Source organism: Lagopus leucura, unplaced genomic scaffold (genome assembly GCF_019238085.1).
Source record: "Lagopus leucura isolate 7727_CA_CO unplaced genomic scaffold, USGS_WTPT01 Super-Scaffold_100065, whole genome shotgun sequence".
NCBI classification, from domain to species: Eukaryota; Metazoa; Chordata; class Aves; order Galliformes; family Phasianidae; genus Lagopus; species Lagopus leucura.
The window spans coordinates 1,016,684-1,041,641 of record NW_024962309.1 but is presented as its reverse complement, the minus strand read 5'-3'; the positions used below and the strand labels follow the sequence as shown (position 1 = coordinate 1,041,641).

At 63.6% G+C, this 24,958-nt stretch overlaps 3 protein-coding genes across 3 annotated transcripts in view; all 3 read right to left on the bottom strand.

Annotated features, from left to right (window-relative positions):
• Nucleotides 1–725: 725 nt before the first annotated feature.
• On the bottom strand, nucleotides 726–17,516 carry NUDCD3 (NudC domain containing 3). The gene is made up of 6 exons (XM_042886908.1): nucleotides 17,296–17,516; nucleotides 16,426–16,730; nucleotides 8,819–8,951; nucleotides 5,410–5,553; nucleotides 1,412–1,600; nucleotides 726–1,268 (listed from the first exon to the last, which is right to left on the bottom strand). Exons 1-6 carry the CDS (start codon nucleotides 17,482–17,484, stop codon nucleotides 1,158–1,160), a joined length of 1,071 nt encoding a protein of 356 aa, XP_042742842.1. The 5' UTR covers nucleotides 17,485–17,516; the 3' UTR covers nucleotides 726–1,157.
• An 849-nt stretch (nucleotides 17,517–18,365) lies between these two features.
• PPIA (peptidylprolyl isomerase A) lies at nucleotides 18,366–20,117 on the bottom strand. The gene is made up of 5 exons (XM_042886888.1): nucleotides 19,989–20,117; nucleotides 19,253–19,283; nucleotides 19,093–19,181; nucleotides 18,768–18,940; nucleotides 18,366–18,677 (listed from the first exon to the last, which is right to left on the bottom strand). Exons 1-5 carry the CDS (start codon nucleotides 20,055–20,057, stop codon nucleotides 18,542–18,544), a joined length of 498 nt encoding a protein of 165 aa, XP_042742822.1. The 5' UTR covers nucleotides 20,058–20,117; the 3' UTR covers nucleotides 18,366–18,541.
• A 426-nt stretch (nucleotides 20,118–20,543) lies between these two features.
• ZMIZ2 (zinc finger MIZ-type containing 2) overlaps nucleotides 20,544–24,958 on the bottom strand; it is a 7,872-nt gene continuing 3,457 nt past the window's right edge. Inside the window, exons 9-18 of the mRNA XM_042886909.1 lie at nucleotides 24,291–24,435; nucleotides 23,392–23,602; nucleotides 23,210–23,315; nucleotides 22,976–23,133; nucleotides 22,760–22,827; nucleotides 22,326–22,394; nucleotides 22,033–22,256; nucleotides 21,793–21,944; nucleotides 21,551–21,724; nucleotides 20,544–20,769 (exon numbers count right to left, since the gene is read on the bottom strand). Coding sequence (XP_042742843.1) covers nucleotides 20,662–20,769; nucleotides 21,551–21,724; nucleotides 21,793–21,944; nucleotides 22,033–22,256; nucleotides 22,326–22,394; nucleotides 22,760–22,827; nucleotides 22,976–23,133; nucleotides 23,210–23,315; nucleotides 23,392–23,602; nucleotides 24,291–24,435 — 1,415 coding nt within the window. The 3' untranslated portion in view covers nucleotides 20,544–20,661. The remainder of the gene's footprint in view (nucleotides 20,770–21,550; nucleotides 21,725–21,792; nucleotides 21,945–22,032; nucleotides 22,257–22,325; nucleotides 22,395–22,759; nucleotides 22,828–22,975; nucleotides 23,134–23,209; nucleotides 23,316–23,391; nucleotides 23,603–24,290; nucleotides 24,436–24,958) is intronic.

Here is a 24,958-nt window from a genome sequence, read left to right as displayed (position 1 = left end):
TCCCCCTCAAGGTCCCCAAACGTTGTGCAATCCACCTCCCACCCCCCACTCGCACCCCCCTCAGGACTCCCACAAAACACGCGTGGGGAGGGGGGGGGAAACTCCCCAAATCCCCCGTCCCCCGAGGGACCCCCCGAGCCCACCAACGCTACGGGGAGGGGGGTTGGACACGGTGACATTAAATCCCACCCCCGTGGGCGGAGCCGTGGGAACGGGGCCCACGGTGGGGGGGGAGCGCGAGTGGGCGGTGGGCGGCGTTGCCATGGCGACCGTGGGCGGCCGTGGGGCTGCGGCTGTGCGCTGCCACCGGGGATGAGGAGGGGACGAGGAGGGGCCCCCGAACCCCAAGGGACCCCGATGTCCCAGCGAGCACCTCGGGATGCCGCTGCCCCACGGGGCTGAAGGGGCCTTCGAGTGGGGCTGGGGACAGTGCGCGTCCCTGTGGCTGGGAGCATCACCACGGGCGGTGGCGTCCCCATAAGTGGCAGCACGTCCCTACGGGTGGCAGCGGCCCCACGGGTCGCGGTGTCCCCGGGGGTGGCAGTGCCCCACAGGCAGTGTTGTCCTCATGGGTGGCAGCCTCCCCGTGACCAGCCGCGTCCCCACAAGCGGTGGAGCCCCCACCAGGAGCGGCGCCCCCGTGGGTGGCGGCGCCGCATGAGCAGCGGCCCCCACCAGCATCCCCGAACCACTCGCACTCCCTGCGCTGGGAGCAAGGATTTATTGCAGCCGGGGGCAGCGGGGCGCCGCATCCCCCAGCCCCAGGCTGTGCGCTGGGCGGTCCCTGCTGCCCCCCGGGGTTGGGGACAGGCGGGGACCCCGGGCAGGGCACGGCGTGGACGCACCCGCTGAGGGCGCAGCCGCCCGGGGCTGGGTAGGGAGGGGACGTGCACCCGCAGAAGCGAAAACCAGAAATATCCTCAACCACCAAAAATGATAATTATGTCACCCAACGAGCTCCGTCTATTCCTGAAAAACAACGGAGCCGTCGCCAGCGCGAGGCGAGGCGAGGAGAAGGGTCCCAGCCCCGGGTTGCCGTGGTGACGGGGACGGAACGCCGCGTCCCGTGCTGCGCCGGCCGTGGATGCCGGGGGTCCCAGCGCCGGGTTCGGGATCCTCCCCTCCCCGCATCGCCGCTCGGCCGCTTTTCTCCGGGGTCAAAACTGCACGGCGCCGGGGGAGATGTTGAACATGGAAGGGTCGAACTTCTGGCCGCGGAACGGGGAGCCCTCGGTGTCCCAGCCCTTCTTCAGCATCTCGTGCACCTTCTGCAAAGCGGAGCGGGCCCGTCACCACGGAGCCGCCCCACAGCCGTCGGGACGCGGCGCCGGCGCTCTGCCCTCGCACACGGGGCACGGAGGACCCCCAGCAGGGACAGGACGAGCCGTGCTCTCGGCCTGCTGGCACCTACCAGCTCGTGGCTCTGCGGCTTGCCCTGCAGCTTCTGGTGGTAGTCGAAGGTGAGGCGGTCGAGCACGGCGTGCTCCTCCTCGTCCACCGTGGCCATGGAGCGCTCCTTGTTGATCTTGTCGATGTCGATCTGCTCCTCGCCTTCCAGGACGGCGTTCCACCAGTACTCGTCTCCCTTGTTCAGGTTGATCTGGGGACAACAGGTGGCTCAGGGAGTCTGCACCCCACCCTGGGGACACGTCACCCCAAGCCCATCCTGCACCCCAAACCCATGTGCTGCCACAGGGACACGTGGCCAGGCCAGGCCAGGGGACACAGCCGTAAGCACGGCCCACGCAGACACTGGGACATCACTGCTGCTGCCACATCGCCTCCAGCCCTGGAGGGGCAGCCCAAGGGAGAGAGGCTGCTGTCCCCGGGCCACCAGCCCACATCCCTGCTGCTGTGGGGCTGCACTGGGCTTCCCGTTCCACTGTAACTGAGCAACCATGGCAGTGAGGGAGATTTATGGCATCGGCCAGCATCTCCACAAAGCCATCCGTAAGGCAGAAAACGCCATGCGGGCGCAGCTCCCCAGAAGCTCTGGAGGGCAAAACGGGGGCGGCCATAAAGGTTCAGGAGCCGGGATTGGTGCAGGAGGGGGCGGCTGGGCTCTGTCCTCCTGGGGGAGCAGCGCTGGCACAACACCGTGCCGTGCCAAAGGCGGTGGCTTCCAGCCCGACAGCAAAGCGCCTTCCATCGGGCCCAATCCTGGGTGCTCAGCCAGCAGTGAGCATGAGGAACACGCAGCCATGGGGTGCGTGGCCACGGGGCCTCACAGCTGGCGCACAGCCCCACGCAGGGGATGCGGGGCATCAGCCCCCTCCCCGTCCCAGCTCCTGTCGCAGGGCTGGCAGTGGTGGAAAGAGCCCCGCAGAGCTGCGGCCCGCGGCCCCTCTCCTCCTCCCACCCCACGCACAGCCCTCACTTTATTTACCACGTCCTGCTCCCACCCTGCTGGGAAGGCAGAATTATTCATTTCCTCGGCAGCTTTTCTGCGCCGTGCATCACCGCCGCACTGAGAGCTTCGCAAACAATCACTAATTAACCTCTGTGGCCCACCTCGTGCATGCGGGGGAGTTTACTGCTCCCCCAGATTCCAGGGGCAGAGAACCCAAAGTGGGGCTCTCTCCGAGGCTGCAGTCCCACTCTCTAACAGAAGCCTCCGAGCACCCAGAGCTCCTCAGGTGTGGGTCTGGGGTTTGGGGCTGGCTCGTGGTGTGGCTCGGTTCCTGGGACGCAGCGCTGCACCAGCTGCGCCGTGCCCTGGGAGGCGGCCATGGAAGGTGGCTGCACGCCGGGAGCCCCGCGGGGCTCTGCCAAGGGAACGGGGCTTCACCACAAGGACAAATAAATCTTGACCTGATTACGCTGCTCTCCGCATAGGGAGCAGAGCTGTGCCCCAGCTCGGAGCCGCACGGTGCTCAGAGCCCCCCGCAGGAAGGATCGCGTACCGGATGCCTCGCGCTCGGGTTGCACAGCTCTGCTTTGGGGCCGGTGGACGCCAGAGCTGAATGAAGCCAAGGGGCCGGGGCAGGATGGGCTGCAGCAGCAGGGCTGTGGCACCATGTCACCTCCCGTGTCCCTGCATCCCGCGAGGAGGGGCCCAGGCCTGCGCTGCGGGTGCCGCGCTTTGCCACAGCACCGGGTTTCCTTCTGAATCCCAAATGCCGCGTCAGATCTGGAGGGACGCTGCCAAGGGATGGAAGTAGGACTTGGAAAAGCCACCTCTCACCACCTGCTTCCCTTCCGACATGGCAGCAGCATCCCCAGCAGCCAGCGGGGGACAGGAGCTGCTGAGGGGGCACCAGGGAACGCCTCCAACAGCGCAGCGAGGTCGGGGAGCACCACAGATTGCTGTTAACTCGGCCTTCCAGCTCAGGAGATGATGGGCAAAGGCTGCAAGGGCTGCTCAAGGCAGGGCTGGGTGACAAAAGCCTGAGCGTGGATAACAAACGTTGGAGGGAAGGAAAGAAAGAGAGGGAATGGGGGGAAAAAATCCTCAACAACGAAAATAATCCCAAAACGTGTTGTGCACAACACTCAACAGAGACTTCTAAAAACGGCTCCTGCGAATCTATTTTCATCTCTTTTGACAAGTGAGCAGGCATGACAGCGAGGGGAGAGCACGGCGATGGCGGCCGGGGCTGCGGCGCCGGGCAGAGCGGGCAGCTCCAAAGCCACAGCCCTTGGGCTTCTGCCTCTGGGTGCAACGAGAGCCACAGACATACTGAGGACACAGAGAAATGTGCTGAGGGCTTGGCCGGCTCTGGGAGCGAGGGGAAGGGAGAGGCAGCACGAGCACAGCTTCGTTGTGCCCCCGCCTCGCTGGATGGAGGCTGCTGCCCTGCGTCCCCAGCATAGAGCTCACAGGTCCTGCAGGAAGATGCAGCCTGAGTGCCCAGCACCCTGCAGCACGCCGTGCTCAGGACAAACCGGCGCTCACACAGCGGCTGAGGCACCGAACGGCCGCGTGCCTCCTGCTGAATGAACGGGAAGGAGCCGCCCAGCGCTTTTGGCCACTCTGCGCACGGAGGAAGGAGACGCTCCGGGTTGAATTACTCACTCTGCTCCAGTTACCTTACAATTCTTCCAGCGAAACTTCATCCCACCATCAATATGTTGGCAGCCAGCTGGAGTTCCTCGCACCCCTGCGCTCGTGCTAATTTGAGGCCCTTGCCTTCAGCTCGGTTTGGAGATGGGGCGCTGCTCCCCACGGCCACGGCACAACGCCCCAAGCCTCGCTCTGCCCGCGCTGCTCCCCTGGCTGTGTAACCCCGCTGATCTCAGACACACACAGGACTGCCAGCGCCCAGACACAGCTCGTGTGGGGCCAGCTCCTCCTCAGCGGTGTTGCTCCTTCCCAGGATTGCACACATGCCCAAAGCGGATGGTTTTCAAAAATTTCATGTTTGAAAGCTGCTGATTAATGACCCCACTGCCTCCTTCTAAACCTCCTTCAGATGGCCAAGTGAGCTGGAGGTGCTCTTCTCCCCCACAGGGCCCTTCTGGCAGCAGGTCTTTGCCCCAGAACATCTTCAAGGCCAGGCTGGATGGAGCTTCTGGCAGCCTGGGCTGGGACCAGATCTAGAGCTTCTTTGCCCTGCCTGCAGCAGGGGGTTGGAACTTGATGGTCCATTGGGTCCCTTCTGACCCAAGCTGTTCTACGATTCTGTGATCACAGAATCCTGCCTGAGCAGGATTGCCATGCATTTCCCTCGGCACTTCTGCACCCAGTGGGATTCCCACTCAAATGTCACAGCGCCTTTAGGTGCCCATCAACTGCCCTGCTCGTGACACAGGGCACAAGGTGAGCGCTCTGCCTCGAAAGGAACCGCTGCAGCTGCAGCTCCCCAGCCCTGAGTGCTCTCCTGGGGCAGGCAACAGCCCTGAGGAGCTTCTGAGAACATCTCTGTCTGAAAGGAGAAGGCAGAAAAGCAGGGGTAGCAGAGCCGTGCTCCAGCACAGCCCAAAGCTCACCCAGGAGTTGGGCAGCCAGAGGATGCAGAAGATGCTTGAGGAACCAGGCTGATGGGCAGCAACGCAACGCCCAGGACAGCCTCAGTTGTGGAAACAGTCCAGCAGCATCACCCTCTGCCCCATTGCGAGAGCACACCACTGGCACCACAGCCAGCACTAATTCAGCGGGGGCAGCAGATCCAATAATGAGCTGCTGCTCCCAAATCACCTCGATGAGGAAGATGTGCAGAAGGCAAATAGAAGCAGCTGCACTGACTGCTTCCAACAGGACAGGCAGTGTGTCAGAACCCCGGGGCAGCACAGAAACAAGCAGTGAGGTTTCCCCTTGCCTGGCACACATGAGCTGCACGTTGCACAGGGACAGCCAGGGAAAGGCAGTGTGGGACGCGGCCAGCTCTGGCTCAAGCCTCCAGCTGCTCCCATTTTCCAGGCCAAGCACTGGGGAGCTGCAAGGCAAGGCGAGGAAAGGGCAGCCCTTACCAAGACGCACTTCCCTGGCTCCAGGCTCCAGAGGGAACTCTCTGTGTTGATCTTGTGTGTCAGCTTTCCCTCCATGAGCACGTGCTGGCTGCTCCCCTCCAGCACCGCCACGCGAATTGTGCTGCTGCTGATATCCACAGACACCTGGAAAGGCAGAGAGAAAAGCATCAGCAAGGTACCTGCTCCATTTCCTGCTGCACTGCTCGGGCTGTGGGGTCAAGAGCACTCGTTGGGGATGAGAGAGAGAGAACCATCAGCCTGTACAGAAGGAGGGTGGGAATCCCACTGCTGCCTCGGAGCAAACAGCTCTGAGGTGAAAGGAAACCTCTCCAGGGAGGTCCAGGCAGCACAGCCCTGCAGGGACTCACACCGTGCCTCAGTCTCTCCTTACAGAAAGCCAGCTCGGAGGTCGGGTGCCCGCTTGCTGCACCTCAGCACTGATGGGGGTACGGCCCTGCGGCTCCCAGAGCCGAGTGCTGCCCTGCCAGGCGGTCTGGGGCTTCCGAGCCAGGAGCCTGGTGTTACTCCAGCACAGCAGCAGCCCGAAGCTCCCCAGCTTTGCACGGCCCCCACGCCAAGGCACAGCCAGCACTGGGCTGTGGCAAAGGGACAAAGTGCAGGACTGGCAGCAAAGGGATGTGTGTGTGTGTCACCACGGCTCGAGGGGACACGGCAGCTCTGTCACTCCTGCAGCAGCCATACAGGGAACCCTGCTGCAACCCGCTGTGAGGTGACACTGCCCCCCTGGGACACGGCAGCAGGCTGCCCCTTGGTCGTGCTGCACAGCACATCTTCATCCCCAGAGAGCCCCTCTGGTGCTGCCCTGCATGGCCAGGATGCGAGGAGCAGGGCTGGAAGGGGGGCACAGCTCGGGGCCCCCGGTGCTGCCAGCCCTCACCCGAGAGGAGGAGACTGCGGTGAGATTTGCCTGCATTCTCTCCCAGAGTTCCCCCAGATCTTCCTCCCGCTCTGCAGAGCTCATTTGAAATGTTATTACATTATCCATTACCTAGGAGATCTCCAGTGACTCACTGGCTCCACGCAGGCAAGATGCGGGCAGAGCCGCTCCAGGCAGCGACAGCAGCACGGCTGCGGGACCGGCAGCACCGGGCTGAGCTCCGGAGCCGGGCTGGCGTCGAGCGGCCGTCACGGCACAGCCGGCCAGCAGTGCGCGGCAGGCTTTCACCCGGGCTTCGGACGTGAGCGCCGTGCCGCAGCCCCTCCACGATGAGGAATGTCACCACCACGCGGATGGGATGCGCGGACCGGGCTCTACTCAGCCCAGCTCCCCATCCCCCCTCACACACGCGGGGTCCCCGGCAGCAGGCCTGCGCCGAGCTCGCCAAGGTGACCCCCGAGCGCCCTTTCCGGGGGATTTCCCTCGGAGGGCTGCGGAAAGGGCCGCGATGCCGGCAGCCCCGGGGAGCCGCCCGAGGCCCGGCTGCGGTTCCGCGTCGTGCTGCACAGCGCGGCGGCTCCCGCACGCAGAAACGGCACAGAAACCGCGCCCGCCCCCCAGCACGGCGAGCGCCGAGAGCCGGGAGCCGATCTCGCTCATCTCCTGCAAGCCAGGCAGCAGAGGCTGCCGGCCTGAGCTCTACTTCAGGGCTGGGAAGCGCGGTTCCGCGGCCCCTGCTGCGTCTCGAAGTGGATCGGGGAGGTGCGGAGCGGAACGCGAGGTGCCCCCACCGCCCCCTTCCCCTTCCCCTTCCTGCTCCACGGCCGCTCCATACAAGGAAACCTCCAGCTTACCGAGTGAGAAGGTGCCATAGCAACAGCCCGAATCGGAAAGTGTCAGGAGTGCCGTTCCGAGCAGCGTTAGAGCCGGGCACGCTCAGAGCCCAGGGGCCAGACGGGAGATTTTTAATCTCGCCTTGGCAGGCAGAAGCCAAAAAACTGATAATTTTTTTACAAGGCGAAGCTGCGTGCTGAATGCAGGGAACGCTTCTGTTTTGCAGGAGCCCATCAATAACGTGCCCCAAGCCCATCCAGCTTGGAAATCGCTTTGAACCGCCCTGCTCCGGCCTGTGACCCAGCTGGTCTGCCTGCCCCCTCCGGCTGGAGAGACGCAGAGAACGGCTCAGAAATGAAAACCTGCCTGCAGGGCGCCGAGGGGGCGCTGGGGGTAGGCAAGGCCAGAGCAGGACTGCGCTGCCAGGACGAGGAAACGCAAACATGGGACGCGGTGCAGGATTAAATGTGGCACCGCAGGGCTCGGCGCACACCTGTGGGCGCTTCGGGCTGCTGGCAGCAAAGGCTCCCCTCGAACAGCCTGCAGGGAGGCAGCAGAGGTCAGGAAAGCTGACCTGTCCCAGCCCCTCGCTGCACCTGCAAGGCCCCCACAGCTCTGGGTGCCAAAGGATGGGGTGTGATGCTGGGATCTTGGCATGGGCACAACTCCCCAGCGTGTCCCCAGGCATCGTCAGTGCCATACGATAGAGAGAGGATGGAACATCCTTCTGGACACCCCCGAGCCCTTCCAACAAACAGCCTGGCTCTGCTTTAGACACCCAGTGGGAATGATGCATCTCACGGTCCCCCTGCTGTCCCCATGGCAGCCATCACCCCTCCAGCCCAGGCTGCTGCTGCCAATTACGCTCCGTTGGCACGCCAAGGAGCTGTGTAGGCTGCAGCCGCAGAGCAAACCCAAGCGTGCTCATTTCAGCTGCCCTGGAAGCAGCAGAGGAGAACAGGAGGTGGGGGAGCACCGACTTCCCAAATGGAAAAATACAGCGAGAGCTGCGGGCTGGGAGCTGGGGAAAGCTGGGAGAGGTCAAACTCCTGGGGCTGGCCCTCCCAGCCCTGCATGCGCTCCTTGAGCTTCTTCTCACCACAGCAAGCAAAGGTGGGGAGAAGAGGGACAGGAGAGGTGAAGGACACCCAGCGTGGCCATGTGCTGTGCAGACGGCTCTGAGATTTGCCCTCAGAAACAGGGTGTGGATTTTGGGTGGCCCTGTGCAGAGCTAGGGCTTGGGCTCTGTGATCCCTGCAGGTCCCTCCTGTCTCATGATGCTCTGTGGTTCCAGGACTCAGCAAGGCGAGCGATGCTCCAAGCCAGGGGAAGCTAGCAAGGACACATCCCTAGTCCTTCCCCACAGCCTCAGGAGGAAGACCAGCCCTGTGTGACTGCACACAGTACGCAGCCACAGTGGGACACGGAGTTCTGAGAGCTGCCTGTGAGATTGCAGGAGGTGAAACTGGAGGAGAAAGCACAGAAAGTACAAAGCCAAGAAACCCTGCTGAGCAATGGGGCGGGAAGGTGGCCAGGCTGGGACTGGGGTCCCCACCACTGGAGAGCAAAGCACGACCACATCCTGCACAAAGAGCCTCCCTGCTCCCAGCACAGCTTCCCAGGACAGCCGGGCACTCCCAGGGGAAGACAGACACCAAACTATGAACACTGCTTTACCTGTTTGCCTTTCACAATGTGCTTGGGCACAGGCACTTTAATCTCCAGGTCGCTGTAGTCTTGGGACCAGGCGTAGTTCTCCCGCACTGCCCCGTTGTAGCTGTCAGGGTTTGTCTGGAACTGCTCCTGTCTCCTGGGGAGGGAAGAACAAGTGAGGGGCTGAGCGTGGGGCAGTGCAGGGTGAGCAGGGAGGGTGGGAGCAGGAAGGGAGCAGAGCCTGCGCTCCGGCCCCCTGAGGTGCTTCAGACTTTGGGGTGCACCCAGGGAAAGGGTCAGGCTGACACCCCAGCACCGCTCACCTCACATCCAGTGAGGATGGCAATGGGGCAGGTGGGGCCATGGAGCTCGGGCTGCCAAAAGGTGCAGGACTTTGGGGATAGATGAGGAGAGATTTGGGGGGATCAGATAAGCAATCAGCAACACACCTCCAAATCCCCAACACACCTCCAGCCAATGCATTCCCACCAGCCCCATATTCCTTCACCCCACTGCCGGCTGTGCACCGCTGAAGCCTCCTGGAGAGGGCTTGGAAATAAAACAGCCACCAAAGAGCAGAGCTGCTCTTTATACACACCCAGCCCTCGGCCCGGGGCTGTGGGGCTTTACATAAGGGTGCAGGGGCTGTGCGTCCCAACACCCCCCAGCCAGGGGTGCACGGCGGCGGCAGGCGGAGGCGGCTTCCAGCCCCGAGCATTACGTAATATCCACGGGGTTTAATTAAATTAGGCTCGGGAAGGGCCTGTGTGCACACACACCCGCACACCTCTTTTTTTGGGTCCTTTTGGGGATGGTTTCGGGGCGAGCACTGGGATGCCGCCAGCCCTACAGGAGCCGTGCTGGGTTTGCACAGCCTGGCTGCAGCTCCTGGTGTCAGTGGCACTGGGCGAGCGACGCTGCGGTGTTGGGGGGGGGCCGGGACCCTGCAAGCACTTCTTTCTTTTCTCTTTTTTTTTTTCTTGGGAATTTTGGCCTTGCTTGGCGTTCACCCATTGGGTGCCAATTGCCATGGAAACGGGGTTGGCATGGCAGCACCGAAGCGGCGCTCGCTCTGGTTGGCTCCAGATGGCAGCTTCCAAACCGCCCCCAGACTGCGGGAGCCAGAGGGGCAGCGAGAGCCGGGCTCAGGCGTGGGGTGCCCTGGTTCCCGGGGTGCCCTGGCTCCTGGGGTGCCCCTTCTCACAAGGTGTCATCGGCTCACAGGGTGCCACCAGCCCCGGGGGGCCAGGGGACACAAAAGGGCTGCAACAGCCCTTGCATGCAGAGCTCTGCATGGCCTGCTGTCTGCTCTCTGCTCTCTCGCTGTGTGGCTGTGAGGGGATGCAGAAAGCCATCTGGGCACCAAAACCAGCTGGATGTCCTTCTAGTGGTTCCCATCCTGCTCTGGCACGATCCAGGACAAGGCGCTTCTGGATGTCCTCACCTTCCAGGCACTCTGCCAAGCACACGGCACTGTGGCACGCAGACACACAGTGCTTTCACAGCTGCCCTGGGAGGACTCAGTGCTATGGAGCTATTTCCATGGGGAGACTGAGGCAGGGCTGCTCCGTGCTGGATCCACCTCCTTGCCTTGCTCTCCCTCTGTCCCTTTGCCCACTGCTGCGGCTCTGCTCCGCGCAGACCCCTGGCAGCACACCGCACATGGGCTGGGCAGCGGGGCTGAGGACGAGAGAGGAGGGTGAAAAAGCAGCAGCTTTAAAACCTGGGCTTTGGCACGGCGTGCACTCGGCTGCCGGGGATGGTGTGGGTGGGTCTGTGTGTTCTGTCTTGTTCTATTTTTGCTCGCCATGTGTCATTTTGAGGGAGGTGAAACCTTTAACAATGCACCGTCAAGAAGCAGCCGATCTGTTTGGCGCTCCGAGGAGCCGCCCGTCCCCACGGCACGAGGCCACAGTGAGGGACGCGGCCGGTGCCCGGCTCGCAGCACAGCGGCTGCTCCACGGTGCGCCCCCCGTTTGCTGTGCACTGCTCCACGCACATTCCTGTCCCGTCCTGCGGGGCCAGCGCGGCCGCCTGCTCTCAGTCAAGGTGAATTATTTAGGCAGCTCGAAGGAAAACGTGTCAGGGCGGTCAGGCAGCGCAGTGCGGAGGGGGGAGAGAGCAGCGGTGGTTGAAAGAAGCGGGGCTGGCTGAGGGCGAGGCGGGTGACGTGGGCACGGGGCCAGGCCAAGCTGCCCCATAAGCAAAACAGAGGCTGAGCCCCTGGCTGCTGCCACCAGCTCCACAAGCACGGCCCAGCGCAAAGGCAAGCCTGTCCTGCCCTCGTCCTCGCGGGGCAGAGAAAGCAGAGGGGCACGGCGCTGCCCCAAAGCACCCTGCAGGGCACTCGCACGCCAGCTCTGTGCTACGCCGCTCAGCCCTGTGCGATGCACCGCACCTCCCTCAAGCTCGAGAGGTAGCCGAGAATGGAAAGATCTCATTAAGTAATAATGAAGTTCTGAGCGAGGAGGGGAAGAGAAAATCAGGCACCAGGCGCCCGCGTGCCTAACCCACATAAGCACGAAGCCTTGCAGAGAGCTGCAGCGCGCCGGCCGCCTGCCTGGCATTTATTGCAGCCATCAGCAGCCCCGCTTGAGGCAGGAGCAGTTCTGCAGTACAGACTGCCACGGGGGGCAGTGCCCGCTCTGCTCAGCAGCCAAGGGGGCAGGAAGGGCTGAGCACCGCGTGCTGTGCGTCCTGCCAGGCCAGGGCAGAAGGAACCGAGGAGCTTTCATGACGAATTTGATGGGGTTCCAACGCGCGCTCCGCTCCTGGAGCAACAGGTAGCTGGAGGTGTCAGCCTGAGACAGCCGCATCCGCAAAGCTGCAGGCATGGAAAATCCCAGGGTTGTGCTCTCTCTGCTGTTTTTGCAAGCGAGCCGAGCAGGAGCCTCCCCCCACCTCCGGATTTAACATTTCTCAGCACCAAAACATCGGTGTGTGGCGTTCAGTCTCTCTGGGTTTTGCTCCACTTAATTGGGTCTCCAGCAAAGCGCTGAGCCCTGCGGACCAGCCTTGCTTCAGCTCCACGCAGTAAACAAGTGCTGCGACGCAGCTCTGTCGGCACAGGGCTTCTGGGGGCCGTGGCCATAGGGCTGCATGTAGGGGTTGGGGGGAGGAGCCCACATCCATGGAGGAAGGTGGGGAGAACCCCGAATGCAGGCAGGAGTGGGGGGGATCCCCAAATCCAGGTGGGAGGCTGCCTTTCCTCCCCAAGATGTACAGAAGTGCTACAACCCCACAACAACACCGAGCCTTGGGGCTGCAAGGCGCTTCTCCAAATGGGGCTGGAGCTGGCAGAGCTCACGGAGCGCCCCAGAGACACCCTGCACCACGAGGGGCGGCCAACGCCACCCCCTGCACCCCCAAATCAATGGTCCCCACAAGCCAGGATGGCTCTGAGGGCACTTTCACCCCAATTCCAGGCCGTTAGGGCGCAGAGTGCCCAGCACCTCCAGGCGATGCCTTTGCCACTCGACTATACAGTTAACTCCAAACTCACAGCACCTACCGCATGCCAAAACCCAATTCCAACGCTCCCCAAGGCTCCCCATGCACGGCAGTGGGTGCGTGGCTCTGCTCCTGGCAGCCTGCAGCGAGGGGCTCGCTCCTTTCCACGCTCCTGCTCTTCGGGGGAGCTTCCAGCCTTCACTTCTGATCTCCCAGTTATTTACAGAGCCATTCAACAGAGCCAACCTGCTGCCATTAGGGTGGTTGAAATGCCACCGCCAGCTCACAGGAGAGCTTTGGAGTCGTCACCAGAGGGCTAAATTTCACTACTGCTGGGAAATTTAGGTCAAGGACAGCAGGACGCGCTACTGGTAGGCAAAGTCCCCTCGGATCTCACTGCTGGCACGGAGCTCACACAGCCTTGGGTTGGACGGGTCTCTGAGGGACTGCTGCACCAACACAGCACACCGGGTTCCATTCCAGCTCCTGGGAAAGGGGACCTGGCTGAGCAGAGCCCAGCAGCCCCACAGCCGGCAGCGCCTCGCTCCGTCCCCGGAGAGCAACGTGGTGCTAAAGAAAGCAAACAGAGCTTTCTTTTTTAAATAAGAATCAGGCACACGCTGTCCCCCGGCCTCCAGCCCTGGGATTTTCTGCTTGTTAAGAGAAAAATTTATAGGTTTTAATTTAGTTATTTTTGGTGCAGGGACCTAATTTTGGAGCTCAGTACCTTGGTAGGGCAACCAAAGCCCTGAGCGATCGGGTGCGTGACAGGGGAGCTGACATGGCACTGCTGATCTCAGCAAGCACAGGGCTCTGGTTCCCCATCACAGCATTGGGAAACTGGGCCCCAATCAGACCCTCAGCAGCTGCGAGGGGCTCGTTGTGGACGCAGGAATGGGGCTGGGGGCACCACGCCCCAAGATCAGCCCCTCAAAATGCTGCTCTGCCAGGAGCTGAGCTCCCACTGCTGCAGGAGGGCGGGCGGATTGAAATCATTCACCCCCTGTGTGAAGCTCTGTGCTCTGCAGGGAGGACTCAGCTCACAGAGGAGCTGGCCCAGGACAGCCCAGAGGTGAAGAAACGGGGTAGGAAGGGCAGAAGCCCACACATAGAGCATCAACGAGCGAAGGCCAGGAGCACAGAGATACTCAAATGAGGCGGGGTGAAGCAAACAAGGGCTCCTCGTTTGAAAAGGAGCTGAAGGGGGAACGGGACGAGCAGCACGAAACTGCCAGCATCCAGGAACAGGGAGGTGGAAGCTGCAATGAGGTTTGTTGGGGCCGAGTCTCAAGGAAGAAAAGAAACCCACGAGAAATGCGGCTCCGAGGGCTCAGCCTGGCAGGCAGAGCTGAGGGGATGGGAGCCAACGGAGCTCACAGCGCTCGTCTGGTTCCACTCCCCTGGTCAGCAGCAGGGCTGCAGGCTGGGCCTGGGACCGATGGAGCTGCAGCCCCCACTCCAACAAAGCCGTCCTCAGTGCCAGCACCTGCACTGCCCCTTCTCCGCGGTCCCACAACCTGAAGCGCCAAAATTCCTGCCCAGCACTCTGAGGAGAACGAAGGCACACAGGGAACGCATCTCGTGGGCACCTCGGAATGAAAAGAATCCATCTGGGCTTTGGGCAAAGCCAAGCAGTTGCTGAGCTGAATGGGATCCATGGGACCGGATGGAAATTTCCCAGGGCCGCAGCCACGAACCAGTGCTGGGGGGAGGTGAGGAAAGGCTCTGCACCAGATGGCGGCGGGCATGGCCCCAAGCTGCCAGAGCTCAGGGAGCGCTGGGACACCCAGACTTTGGGTTTGGGTGCTCAGAGCAGAGCGAAAGGTTGGACTTGATGGCCCCTGTGGGTCCCTTCCAGCCTGAGACGCTCCGTGGTGGACGCAACTGAGGACAGCAGGATCCTCAGCAGATGGGTGGATGCGTCGTGGTGCCGTTTTGCTGGCACGATGCAGGGCCTTCTCCTGCCCAGAGCACAGGAAAAAGCTCTGCAGGTCCGGCTGAAGGGACAGCGATGCAGGTCTCAAACACGCTCACCCCTTGCCTGCGTCCAGCAGCTCTGTGCTTTCTGCCTGCTCACCACCTTTCTGGGGACACTTCAGCGTCCTTCCACCCTTCTCTGTGAGAATTCCCTTCTCTGATAATAAAATCCCACCTGCTCTCTGCAGGTTCCTCTCCTGTCTCCCCAAACAGCACAGAGCTGCCAGCCTGGAGCACACGTGGCCCCAGCACCGAGGAGGCGCAATGAGGGGACGCAGAGCTGCCACAGCCTCACTCCAGGCTGCGAGCAGTGAGGACAGGAGAACGCAGCCCAGCTTGGGGCTGGGAGCAGCAAGCATTGGGATGACAGGAAGCAGAGTGGCGAGGCCAGGCTGCGCAGTGCCACACGTGGGCTGCTGGGCTCTATTTTAAATGCTGCGTGGCAAATGTATGCAGGCCGGGTTCCAAGCTGGGGGAAGGGGAGGGCGCTGGGTGGGGAGGTGTGCTGAGCTCGGAGCTGAGCTCAGGCTGTGTGGGACAAGCAGGATCGAGCCGAAACGAGCCAGGGAGGGCAGGAGCATGCGTGGTCCTCAGTGGAGCCACGGGGCAGCCCCACAGCAAAGGGGAGCCACAGCGCCCCACTTACAGGTGGGGAAAGGGAGGCACCTGCCGAGGAATGAGGCAGCCACGTGCCGAGCACGACACAGGCTTGGTTTTGCTCTTCCTTTCCCCTGCAGCCCTAAGAAAGCTGCTCCCATCCCAAGGCGCCCAGGAGCGCAGCGGGCTCTGATGGGAGTTGGCAGATCTGGGCTGGTACCTGCCCTACATTTCCACAGCAGCGAGGCTGACAGAATGAGCGAGTTTTTATATAGATTTGGGTGGCGATGGTTTGCTTTACCGGTTGAGGAGGGGGGGAAGGGAGAAGGAAATATTTTTGTTTAATCTCTCCTCTGCATTCTTGCTGCTGGCGCTGCACGTTATTCATGCGCCCTTCGCATCCAAATGCGCGGCTCGGGGTTTTGCTCAGGAGGGCTGTGCAGAATTCAGCAGCTGGTTCAATTATTAACAGCCCGTCGGGGCGCCCTGGATGCCGGCTGCCTTTCGGGGGGCTCCGGCGCCCCCCAGCGGCACACGCGCCAACTGCACACAACCCGCTGCCCGCTCTGCCCTACTTGCATCCCGCAGCCGCGCTGCCCCCTTCCCTTCCCCAACCCGGGCTGGGGACACGCAGGTCGCAGCCGTGGCGAGGCAGAAGAGCTCTGTCGGCTCCAGCAGGGCTTTTTTTGGCTCGTTAATTCCGTAAGGTGTCAGACTGACGGCCCCAGGGACGATCTTTCCTTCACAGGACAACAGAACGTGGCTTTTTGGGTGATATCACTTTTGGCTTCTGGCTTATTTTTACCCCACGCACGCAGGTCAGGCTGGTTGAGCTTAGCACAAGACCTGCTCCTCATTCCCACCTGATCAAGTTGCTGGGCACCTTCCCCTCTCATTCCGTTCTCCTCTCTGTCCATCCCATCCCATCCCAGCCCCTCCGGGACCTGGGGCTGTCACACATCAGCACAGGACCCAAGAGCTTTGTGCCACCTCACCCTGGCAGGGAAGGGAAGCCGGCTGGCAGCAGCTCTCAGACACACTGGGAGGACTTTGGAGCAAGGACATTTTTGAAGCACGAGGCTGCTTAGCCCAGCTTGAAAGCCACTGAGTCTGGTGAAAGAGTACATAAAGCTCTGTGCAGTGTCTGACGCAGCTTCAAAGCTGCGTGCTGCTTTGAGCTGAAGGCTGGGCCAGAGACCTCTGCAGCTCCCAAACTGTGTGCACCCAATGCTGACGCTGGCCTTGCCACCTGCCCACATGGATATTTAGTACAAGAGTGACCTACAGAGCACCATCCGGCTCTGAGAGCTCCCACCACACACATGTGGGGCACAGACCCCAAGTTTCCATGAGGAAAAGGCTGTGGGACAGCATCTGGATTTCCCAGAGCCACTGCAGTCAGCCCCCAAGAACAGCGACCCCAGTGTGCACAGCTCCAGCACACAGAGACACGACGATTCCCCTGCCCTCAGCACAGCCAGGAAACCCCAAGCCCCCAGCACAGAACACAGCTCTGCCTCCCACAGGGAAACAAACAAACCCTCCTCCCCCCACCCTGCCAGTCCCTGCCAGCGGGGCGAGGAAAGCAGCACAAGGGAGAGCCTTACATGGGCAGCTCGGCAGGCGAGGGCTGCGCAGGGGCAGCTGCCCCCGGGGGCTCTGCTGGCACGGGGCTGGCGGCTGCCGGGGTCGTGGGTGAATCCTGCAGCCTCTCCGCACCCCCTGCATCCAGCGAGGGCTCGGCCTCCTCCGTTGTCTCTACTTCGACCTCATGGGCGGCCGGGGCCACTCTCACCCTCTCAGCGGAGGCGGCAGCTTCCTCCTCCTCCTCCTTCTTGCGGAGCTTTGCCTCCAGCTCCCGGCGCCGCTTCTCGTCATCCTGCCGGGCCATCCGCTCAAAGACTTTGAACGCCTGCAAGAGAACAAAGCTGGCTGTCAAAGAGAGGAGGAGCACGTGCCTGGGGCCCTTACTGCTGCCCCTCGGGCTGTGGATGTCACACACCCACTGCCTACACCTGCACTCTTAGGAGAAAAGAGGCCGCAGGGCTCTGCTGTCTCTGCGAGGGGCTGCCGGCTCCTCAGCAGTGCCACCGGTTGGGACACACCGTGAGCAGCCCCTCAGGGCAGCTGTGAGCTCCCTCAGCTGGTGCAGATGAAGGAGAGCAATGGTACGTGGGGATCACGGCGTTTTGAGCCAGAACTGCCTGCTTCGGGCAGACAAAATGCACCCGGAGAGAGAAAACGCAGCTCTCCCCGTCCTGCAGCATGAGGAGCTGCGTGCCCAGGCCCAGCCACCCGTAGCGGGCGGGAGGTGACGCTTCTCCGGGTGACACGCGGGAGGACGCCGGAGAAACGCTCTGCCGCCACACCCCGGCCTGGGGCCGCGCCCAAGGGGCGCTCCGGGCCCCAACACCCACGGGAACGCGGCGACGGGCACGCGGCACCGGCACTGAGGGCGGCGAGCGAAGCCCGGGTACCTGCAGGGCCATGGCCTGCGCGGCGCCGGGCGGGAAGCCCAGGCGGTCACCGGGCCGCAGGAGCAGGCGGTAGAAATCGGTTTTGCGGTAGAGGAAGCCGAAGAGGACGCGCAGGAAGTCGTCCACGTTGCCGACGTGCTGCAGGATGCCCAGCAGCGCCTGGTCGTACATCTCGGTCAGCGCCTCCATGGCGGCCCCGGCCCGCTGCCACGGCAACCGCCCGCCCGCCCGCGCTTCCGGTCCGCACGTCGCGCCGTTTCCGGTCCGCCGCGCTGCTCATCTGCGCTGGGAACTGCGCCGCGCTGAGTGGTTCCGGGGAACGAGAGTTCCGGGCCGCGCCGCTGCAGCCCGCGTCCGCACCTGCGGTGTGCGGGGAGCTCCGGAGCACCGCGCCGGGATCCTGCCGGGAACGGGGAAATTCTCCAAATCTTGGGGGGGTCCCAGGCGAAGTACTGCCCAACCTGGGTGCACTGGGGCGCTGCTGCGACCCTCCACTCTGGGATTACTGGAAGCCCCTCAGGTTGCTCCCCCAGCGCAGGCTGATGCCTCTAAATCCTCCCTATGCAGACCGTCTCCTGTACTGAAGACGGAGGGGTGGGCCTCCCCGCAAATGCTAAAGTGGGGGGCACGCCTTCCATGTCTAGATTTAGGGGGGATGCATGCTTAATTCTCCTCTGCCCCCGCTCAAAATAAGCCTGGGGAACCAACTCCCTCTGCCCCAACTCCCTGCACGTTTCCCCAGCGCAAGCTATCCCTGTTCACACACCGTGTGGGGGTCCTCCAGCAGCCCAAGGCCCCGTTCCTCAGTTTCCCCACAATAGGCGTTGGAGCGTTACTGCAGCCCCGTGACTCTGGGGGTGCTGTGCACAATAACGGCACAGGGGTGCTTCACTGAGCACACAAGGCTCAGCAGCACAGCAGGATGCTACAGCCAGGCTGGGGGACACCCCACACCCTGGCCCCTACTGAGGTCACTGAGCCACTTCATACCAGGAAGGGGGGGGGACCCGATCCCATAGGGATTCCCACTCCCCTCCTCCCCGTCCCCCCAAGAGAAGAACAGCACTGCAGTGGTTTAACTCGTTTTATTTAGACTCATAAACGTAACTCTGCAGTCCAGTCGGACTGTGCACATGCGGCGAGACCCAGTAGAAACGCAGCAGTAAGTCAGGAGCACGAAGGAGGGGGGGCTGCACCAGGCGAGCTGCCCGAGCTGCAGCGGAATGTCAGGCATTGAGACGCAGGTTTATGAGAGCTGCCCGCAGTTGGAAATGGTGATCTGCTTGCTCGTCTTGCCATCCTTGGAGCCGCAGCGCTCCATGGCCTCCACCACGTTCATCCCCTCCTTGACACGGCCAAAGACGACGTGCTTGCCGTCCAACCTGTAGAGAAGTGTGGGTGGCATCAGGGGGGGCAACGCCTCCTCCCCGGGGTCACTGCAGTGCGACGCCGTGCCCCCTCCCCATGCTCACCACTCGGTCTTGGCAGTGCAGATGAAGAACTGGGAGCCGTTCGTGTTGGGGCCGGCATTGGCCATGGACAGGATGCCAGGCCCTGTGTGCTTCAGGATGAAATTCTCATCGGCAAACTTCTCCCCATAAATGGATTTGCCACCAGTGCCGTTGTGGCGTGTAAAGTCACCACCCTAAAAAAATATCCGCATATATATTTCAGGTTATAGAATCACCGTAACCACGTGGATCATGACTCTGTGTAGCAGCAGACTGAGGGGCAGCGCTGCAGTGCTAAGATCCCCTCCCAAACCCCCCACTGGGAGCTCTTGGTGCTGCCACACACCTGACACATGAAGCCAGGGATGATCCGGTGGAAGCAGGAGCCCTTGTAGCCAAATCCCTTCTCACCGGTGCTCAATGCACGGAAATTCTCTGCCGAGGAAAGCAAAAGCCATGAGCACAGCCCAGCTGCGGGGGGAGCAGCCCCAGCACCCCGTACCCACCTGCTGTTATGGGCACCTTGTCAGCAAAGAGCTGCAAAGAGAAACACGGTGCTCAGGGGGGGCTGCGGTGCCGCTCACCCCCCCGGCAGCTCTGCGGCATCTGGAAACTGCGCCGTCACAGGGGCGGCATCCCAAGCAGCCTGGCTATGCGGTGGGGGGGGGAACGCCGGGCTGGCACCGACCCCGAGACCCAGAGCTGACCCCACACCTGGATTCCTGACCCCAAAACCCAGATCCGAACCCACAGCCAGCCCCGGACCCCACGGCGATGCAGCACAACCTGAGCCCAACCCCAGACTCCCAAACCCAAATCCCATTGTGACACCCGAACTGCCATCCCAAATCCCAGCCCGACGCCGCACCCCACCGCACCACCCCAAACCCAAACCCCTCCGCAGCACCGCCACCAAACCCAAATCGCAGCTCCCTCAAAACCCCCAACCCCACGTGACCCCCCCCCCCGACGTTACCACGACCCCAAATCCCAACACCGGACCCCCAAATCCCGACCTTCCCAACCGAAATCCCACCGCGCTGCCCCCGCTCTAAGCCCCGCCCCCCCCCCCCCCCCCCCCCCCCCTCCCCCTTCCCCCCCCGCCCGACCGCCTCCTTTGTTCCCCACGCGGCGCTCCCGCCCGGCCCCGAGGGGCGCCCCGGCCACGTGGAGCCGCTCCCGCGCCACCCATCCCCCCCCATCCTCCTCTCCCCACCCAACCCCCGGCCCCGCGGCGCCCACCTCGAAGGTGACGCGGCCCAGAGGCTCGCCGTTGGCGGCGATGTCGAAGAACACGACGGGGTTGGCCATGGCGGCGCGGGCGGCGGACAGCGGGGATGGCGGCGGACAGCTCGGAGAGCGCGGCGCAGCGGAAAGAGAGCGCCCGCTCGACGCTCTTATAAACGGGCGCGCAGCCCGCCTCCCGCAGCGCGCCGACCAATCGCCGCACGCCGCGTCACGGAGCGACAGGGGCGGGGGCGAATGGGAGCGCGAGATGGGGAAAAAGAGGAGAATGAAAAAAAAAAAGGAGGGGAGGGGGCTGCGGGCGGGGCTGGGCGGGGCCGGCCGCGCGGGGGGGGGGGCGGGGGGGGGGGGGGGGGGGGCCCGCGCGCGCGCGGGGGGCGGCGGGTGCGGGGCGGGGAGCGGCGCGCATGCGCGAGGCGGGTGGCGGATGGGAGCGGCGGGAACGCGCACGTGGAAGGGGGAGCGCGCCCCCGAGCCCGGCCCGCACCCTGCGCTCAGCCCCTTCCCCCCCACAGCCGACCCCTCCCCGCGCGGGGCACGGACACGCGTGAGGACATGGGAGAGAAAGGCTTTAATGGAGCGGGGCGGTAGTGTTTGTACATATGTACAGCGCTGCGCTCTGCGGGACGGGGCCGCTCCGGGGGGCCGCCCCCCGGGGCCGGGAGGGGCCTCAGTTGCTCTCGAAGAGGGCGAGCAGATCGTCGTTGGTGCTGCTGGGCAGGTCGGGGGGGCCCAGGTAGGACAGCAGCTCCTCGGGGTTGGTCAGCTCGGGCAGCAGCTGCAGGTGGGGCACAGCCCAGCAACCCCCCCCCAAAGCATTATAAATCCCCTCCGTACCCCCACAAAACCCCCCAACGGCCCCCCAACACACCGAGGGATTCCCTCCCCCCTCGGGGGATCCAAGGGACACAACGCAATGCAGCACAGCTACGTGGACGTGACACCAAGGGATGTCACCGAGGAGGAGCACCGAAGCTCCATGGGGACACCGAGGGACAGTGAGAAACGGCCCAATGGGGACAGTGAGGCACAGTCATAAGGGGATCCTGAGGGACAATGGCACAGCTCCGAGGGGACACCTGGGGACCAAGAAGCGGTTCTCCAGGGGGACACTGGAGCACAGCCTTAACGGGACAATAAAGGGCACTGAGATGCAGCTCTGTGGGGACAGTGGGGCACAGTGAGGGATGCTGAGGGACACCAAGGCACAGCTCCATGGGGACATCAGGGGACCAGGAAGCGAGCCTCCACGGGGACAGTGGGGGATACTGAAGGACATTAAGGCACAGCCTTAAGGGGACACCAAGGGGCACTGAGGGACACGAAGGCACAGCTCCGTGGGGACAGCAGGGGGACATGAGGCACAGCGCCACGGGGATGCTGGGACACACAGAGGGATGCTGAGCGACACGAAAGCACAGAGGGATGGGAGATGCTGAGGGACACGAAGGCACAGCTCTGTGAGGACACCGGGGGGTATGGAGGAACACCAAGGCACTGCAGAGGATGCTGGAGCCCAGCAGGGGACTCACCCCCCCCCCCCCCCCCCCCACACTCACATCCAGCGCGGGCTCCGTCCCATCCCCGCTCCCCGGCGCGGTGCTGAAGGTGACATCGGGGCCGGCGCTGCCCGGCGGGGGCCGCGGGGGGGGCACGGCGCGATGCTGTGCTGGGCTGCCCATGGCATGAAGAGCGGCGGCGTGGGACGGCTCCATCCGGCCGGCGGGAGGCAGCTGTGGGGACAGCGGCCTTCAGCACCCATCACCCTCCCCCTCCTCCTCCTCGTCCCCCCATTAACGACCTGTCCAGGCAGGGGGGCAGTGGGCGGCTTGTCGGGGGGCAGCAGCTCAGGTGGGAAGGAGGCGGGCGGCGCAAAGTCCCCCAGTGTCGGTGTGCCGGGGGCAGCAGGGGGGAACGGCTCGGGGTAAGCTGAAGGGGCCGGGAACGTGGAACCTGCGGGAGAAATGGGGCGAAGAAACAGGATGAGCATGCCCCCAAAGGGGGGGGGGGGGTCAGAGCACTGCGGCGGGGTTACGCTCACCCTGCGTGCCGTAATCGGCCGCCGGGGCGGCGTAGGGCGAGGAGCCCGGCCCCAGCGCCGCGATCATCTCCATGATGTTGGGCAGCACCATGTGCGCCGGGCTGGCGGTGCGACAGCGTTTTAGAGCTGGCCCGTCCGCCTCCTCCTTGATGTGCAGGTCGGGTTTGACGGGCACTGGCTTCCAGCTGCACGTCGGGTCGATGGTGATCTCCTCGTAGTCCGAGCTGCGGGCGGTGGCACGGCGTGGCGGTGGGCAGCGTGGCCGTGTGGGGTCGGGGGGCAGCAGCACTCACCTCTGGATGTAGATCAGGATGCCCAGCATGTACTGGTCCACCTCCAGCCCCTCCAGCAGCGCCGTCTTACTGCGAGAGGCACAGCAGTGAGGGGACAGCAGGGGACGGCCCTCAGGGTATAACTGGGACAGCGGGGGACACCAAGGGCTGGCCCCGTGCAGATGCCATAGCACAGCTTCATTGGGAGACCGAAGGACACCATGGGACATCCCCGTGGGACACCATAGGACAGTGAGGGACAACAAGGGGCACAGCTCCTGTGTCCTCACGCGGACACAGAGTGGGGGCACCAAGGAACAACCCTGCATGGGCACCGAGGCATGGCTCCACTGGAACACCAAGGGACGGACAATGAGGGACACTGAGGCACAACCCCACAGGGACACCCAGGGATGGCCACAGGAGGACACCCCAGTCCCACAGGCTGCACTCACTTGCACACAGGACACCGCCACGTGCCCCGCTCGCAGTTGAGCTGCAGGTAGGACTCCAGGTCAAAGCACTGTGGGACAGATGGGGCTGAGCTGGCACCGATAGGGGCTCCCTTCCCCTTCCCCTTCCCTTCCCTTCCCTTCCCTTCCCTTCCCTCCCCTTCCCTTCCCTCCTTCCCTTCCCTTCCCTTGCCTTCCCCTTCCCCTTCCCCTCCCCACCTGGATGTGGCGGCAGTCGTGCCCCCGGGCAGGCAGCTGGATGCGGCGGAAGGTGATGGGGCACTTGAGGGACACCTTGATGGCCGTCTGCTCCACCCCGTCCTCCCCGTTGGGCCCAGGCGTGCCCGGGATGGTCCCGCTGCTGAAGTTCCTCTTAACTTGGGGGAAGGGGTGAGATGCGGGGTGAGGAGGAGACCCCCAACCCCATGCCATCCCCCGGCGCCCCGCACTCACTTTTGGTGATGCAGTGCTCGGCGGGCAGCAGCCGTTTCTTGATGAGGCCCTGCAGCACCGAGCGCACCGAGGGCCGGTGCACCAACTGCAGCACGAAGAGATGCGACTGCGGGGCGACGGCGCGGTGAGCCACGGCCCCACAGCCCCCCGCAGCCCCCCGCCCGCCCCGCGGCCCCGCTCACGCAGCAGCAGGCGGTGACGGTGATCTGGATGGTGTTGCGGCCGGGCTGGCAGACATGCTTCAGGTAGAGCGGTTTGTGCGAGGTCTTGTTGTCGCCGCGCTCGATGGTGAGCGGCGTGGCGTTGACGCTGACCTGCACGGAGGCCGGCCAGTTGGTGTTCATCTGTCGGTCCTCGTGGTGGTAGCACTTGAACTGCAGCTCCAGGTCGGGCCTGGGGGGCAGCAGGGGGGGCGCAGAGTGGGGAGATGCACCGAGCCGAGCTGAGCCACACCATGCTGCTCAGCACCACGGTGTGCAGCACTGAGCTGCGTGGGGCCGGGTCATCAGCACTGCGCCACGGCACGTAAAGTAGGACCACGGTGTGCAGCACTGCGCCACGATGAGCCGAGGGCCATGTTATGCAGTGCGGTGCTGTGCTGTGCCATAAGCATCAGTGCACGCCTTGTAGGGCCGTATCATGGAGCCCTGTGCCATGCTGAGCTGTACAGAGCCATGTCATGGAGCCCTGTGCCATGCTGAGCTGTACACAGCCATGTCATGGAGCATTGTGCCATGCTGAGCTGTGTAAAGCCATGTCATGGAGCCCTGTGCCATGCTGAGCTGTGTGGGGCCGTATCACACAGCACTGTGCCACAAGCCACGACACACCAAGTAGGACCGCAGTGTGCAGAACTGTGCCACGATGAGCCATCGAGGGCCGCACCACGCGGTGCTGTGCCACGCTGTGCAGGGCCATATCATGCGGTGCTGTGCCACGCTGTGCCACGCTGTGCCATGCAGGACCCTTTGCCCTCCCTGTGCCACACTCAGCCCCCCTGTGTCCCACAGCGCCCTGCGGTGCCGCACCACGCCATGGCAGCTCACCACCCCCCCGCCCGCCCCCCTGGCACCGCCCTGACCTCATCATCAGCGTTTTGTAGACGGAGTCGCGCAGCTGGAAGACGTGGTTGCTGACAGCCAGGTTGTGCTGCAGGCGGAAGGGCTCCAGCACCACGCCGTCACGCACCGGGAAGGTCAGGCGCAGCTCCTCACCTGCGGGCGGCCCTACAGGGACAGCAGGGGGGCAGGGGACATCAGGGGGATGGCAGTGGGGTGGCCGGGGACCTTGGGTGGACATCCGTGGGGCAGCAGTGGGTGTCGTGGAGTGGCAGTGGGGTGGTGGCGGCAGTGGATGGCCAGTGGGGACAAGGTGGGTGTCATGGGGTCTCAGTGGGCATAAATGGGTGGTCGTGGGGTCTCAGCAGGGGTCAGCGGGGTCCCAGGGGGGGGTCAATGAATGCTCAATGGGGCCCCGGGGGGGTCAATGAGAGCTCATGGTTTCGCAGTGGGGTCACCCCACCCCACCCCACATTTAATAGCCGCCCGCCCCAGCTGACTCCACCCCCTTAGAGAAGCCCCTCCCACTTCCAGGTACCCCCCCGAAGCCCCACCCCTGCCTTAAGCCCCTCCCACATCTGTTGGCCACGCCCTCTTCCTGAAAGCCACACCCCCACCTCTCTCATTGGACGCTACCCACGATGCCCCTCCCCTCGCAGACCACAGCCCCTCCCATTGGCCAACCCCCCCC

Bases quoted from the DNA above. Each gene is read 5' to 3' on its own strand.
- PPIA (XM_042886888.1), bottom strand. From the start codon at position 20,057: ATGGCCAACCCCGTCGTGTTCTTCGACATCGCCGCCAACGGCGAGCCT. The intron at 18,941-19,092 runs GTGTGTGGCAGC...ATATTTTTTTAG, and splicing joins TCCCTGGCTTCATGTGTCAG to GGTGGTGACTTTACACGCCA. The intron at 18,678-18,767 runs GTGAGCATGGGG...ACTTCTCTACAG, and splicing joins TGCACTGCCAAGACCGAGTG to GTTGGACGGCAAGCACGTCG.
- NUDCD3 (XM_042886908.1), bottom strand. From the start codon at position 17,484: ATGGAGGCGCTGACCGAGATGTACGACCAGGCGCTGCTGGGCATCCTG. The intron at 5,554-8,818 runs GTAAAGCAGTGT...CTGCCTTTCCAG, and splicing joins ACATTGTGAAAGGCAAACAG to GTGTCTGTGGATATCAGCAG. The intron at 1,601-5,409 runs GTAAGGGCTGCC...TGTTGTCCCCAG, and splicing joins AGCCAGGGAAGTGCGTCTTG to ATCAACCTGAACAAGGGAGA.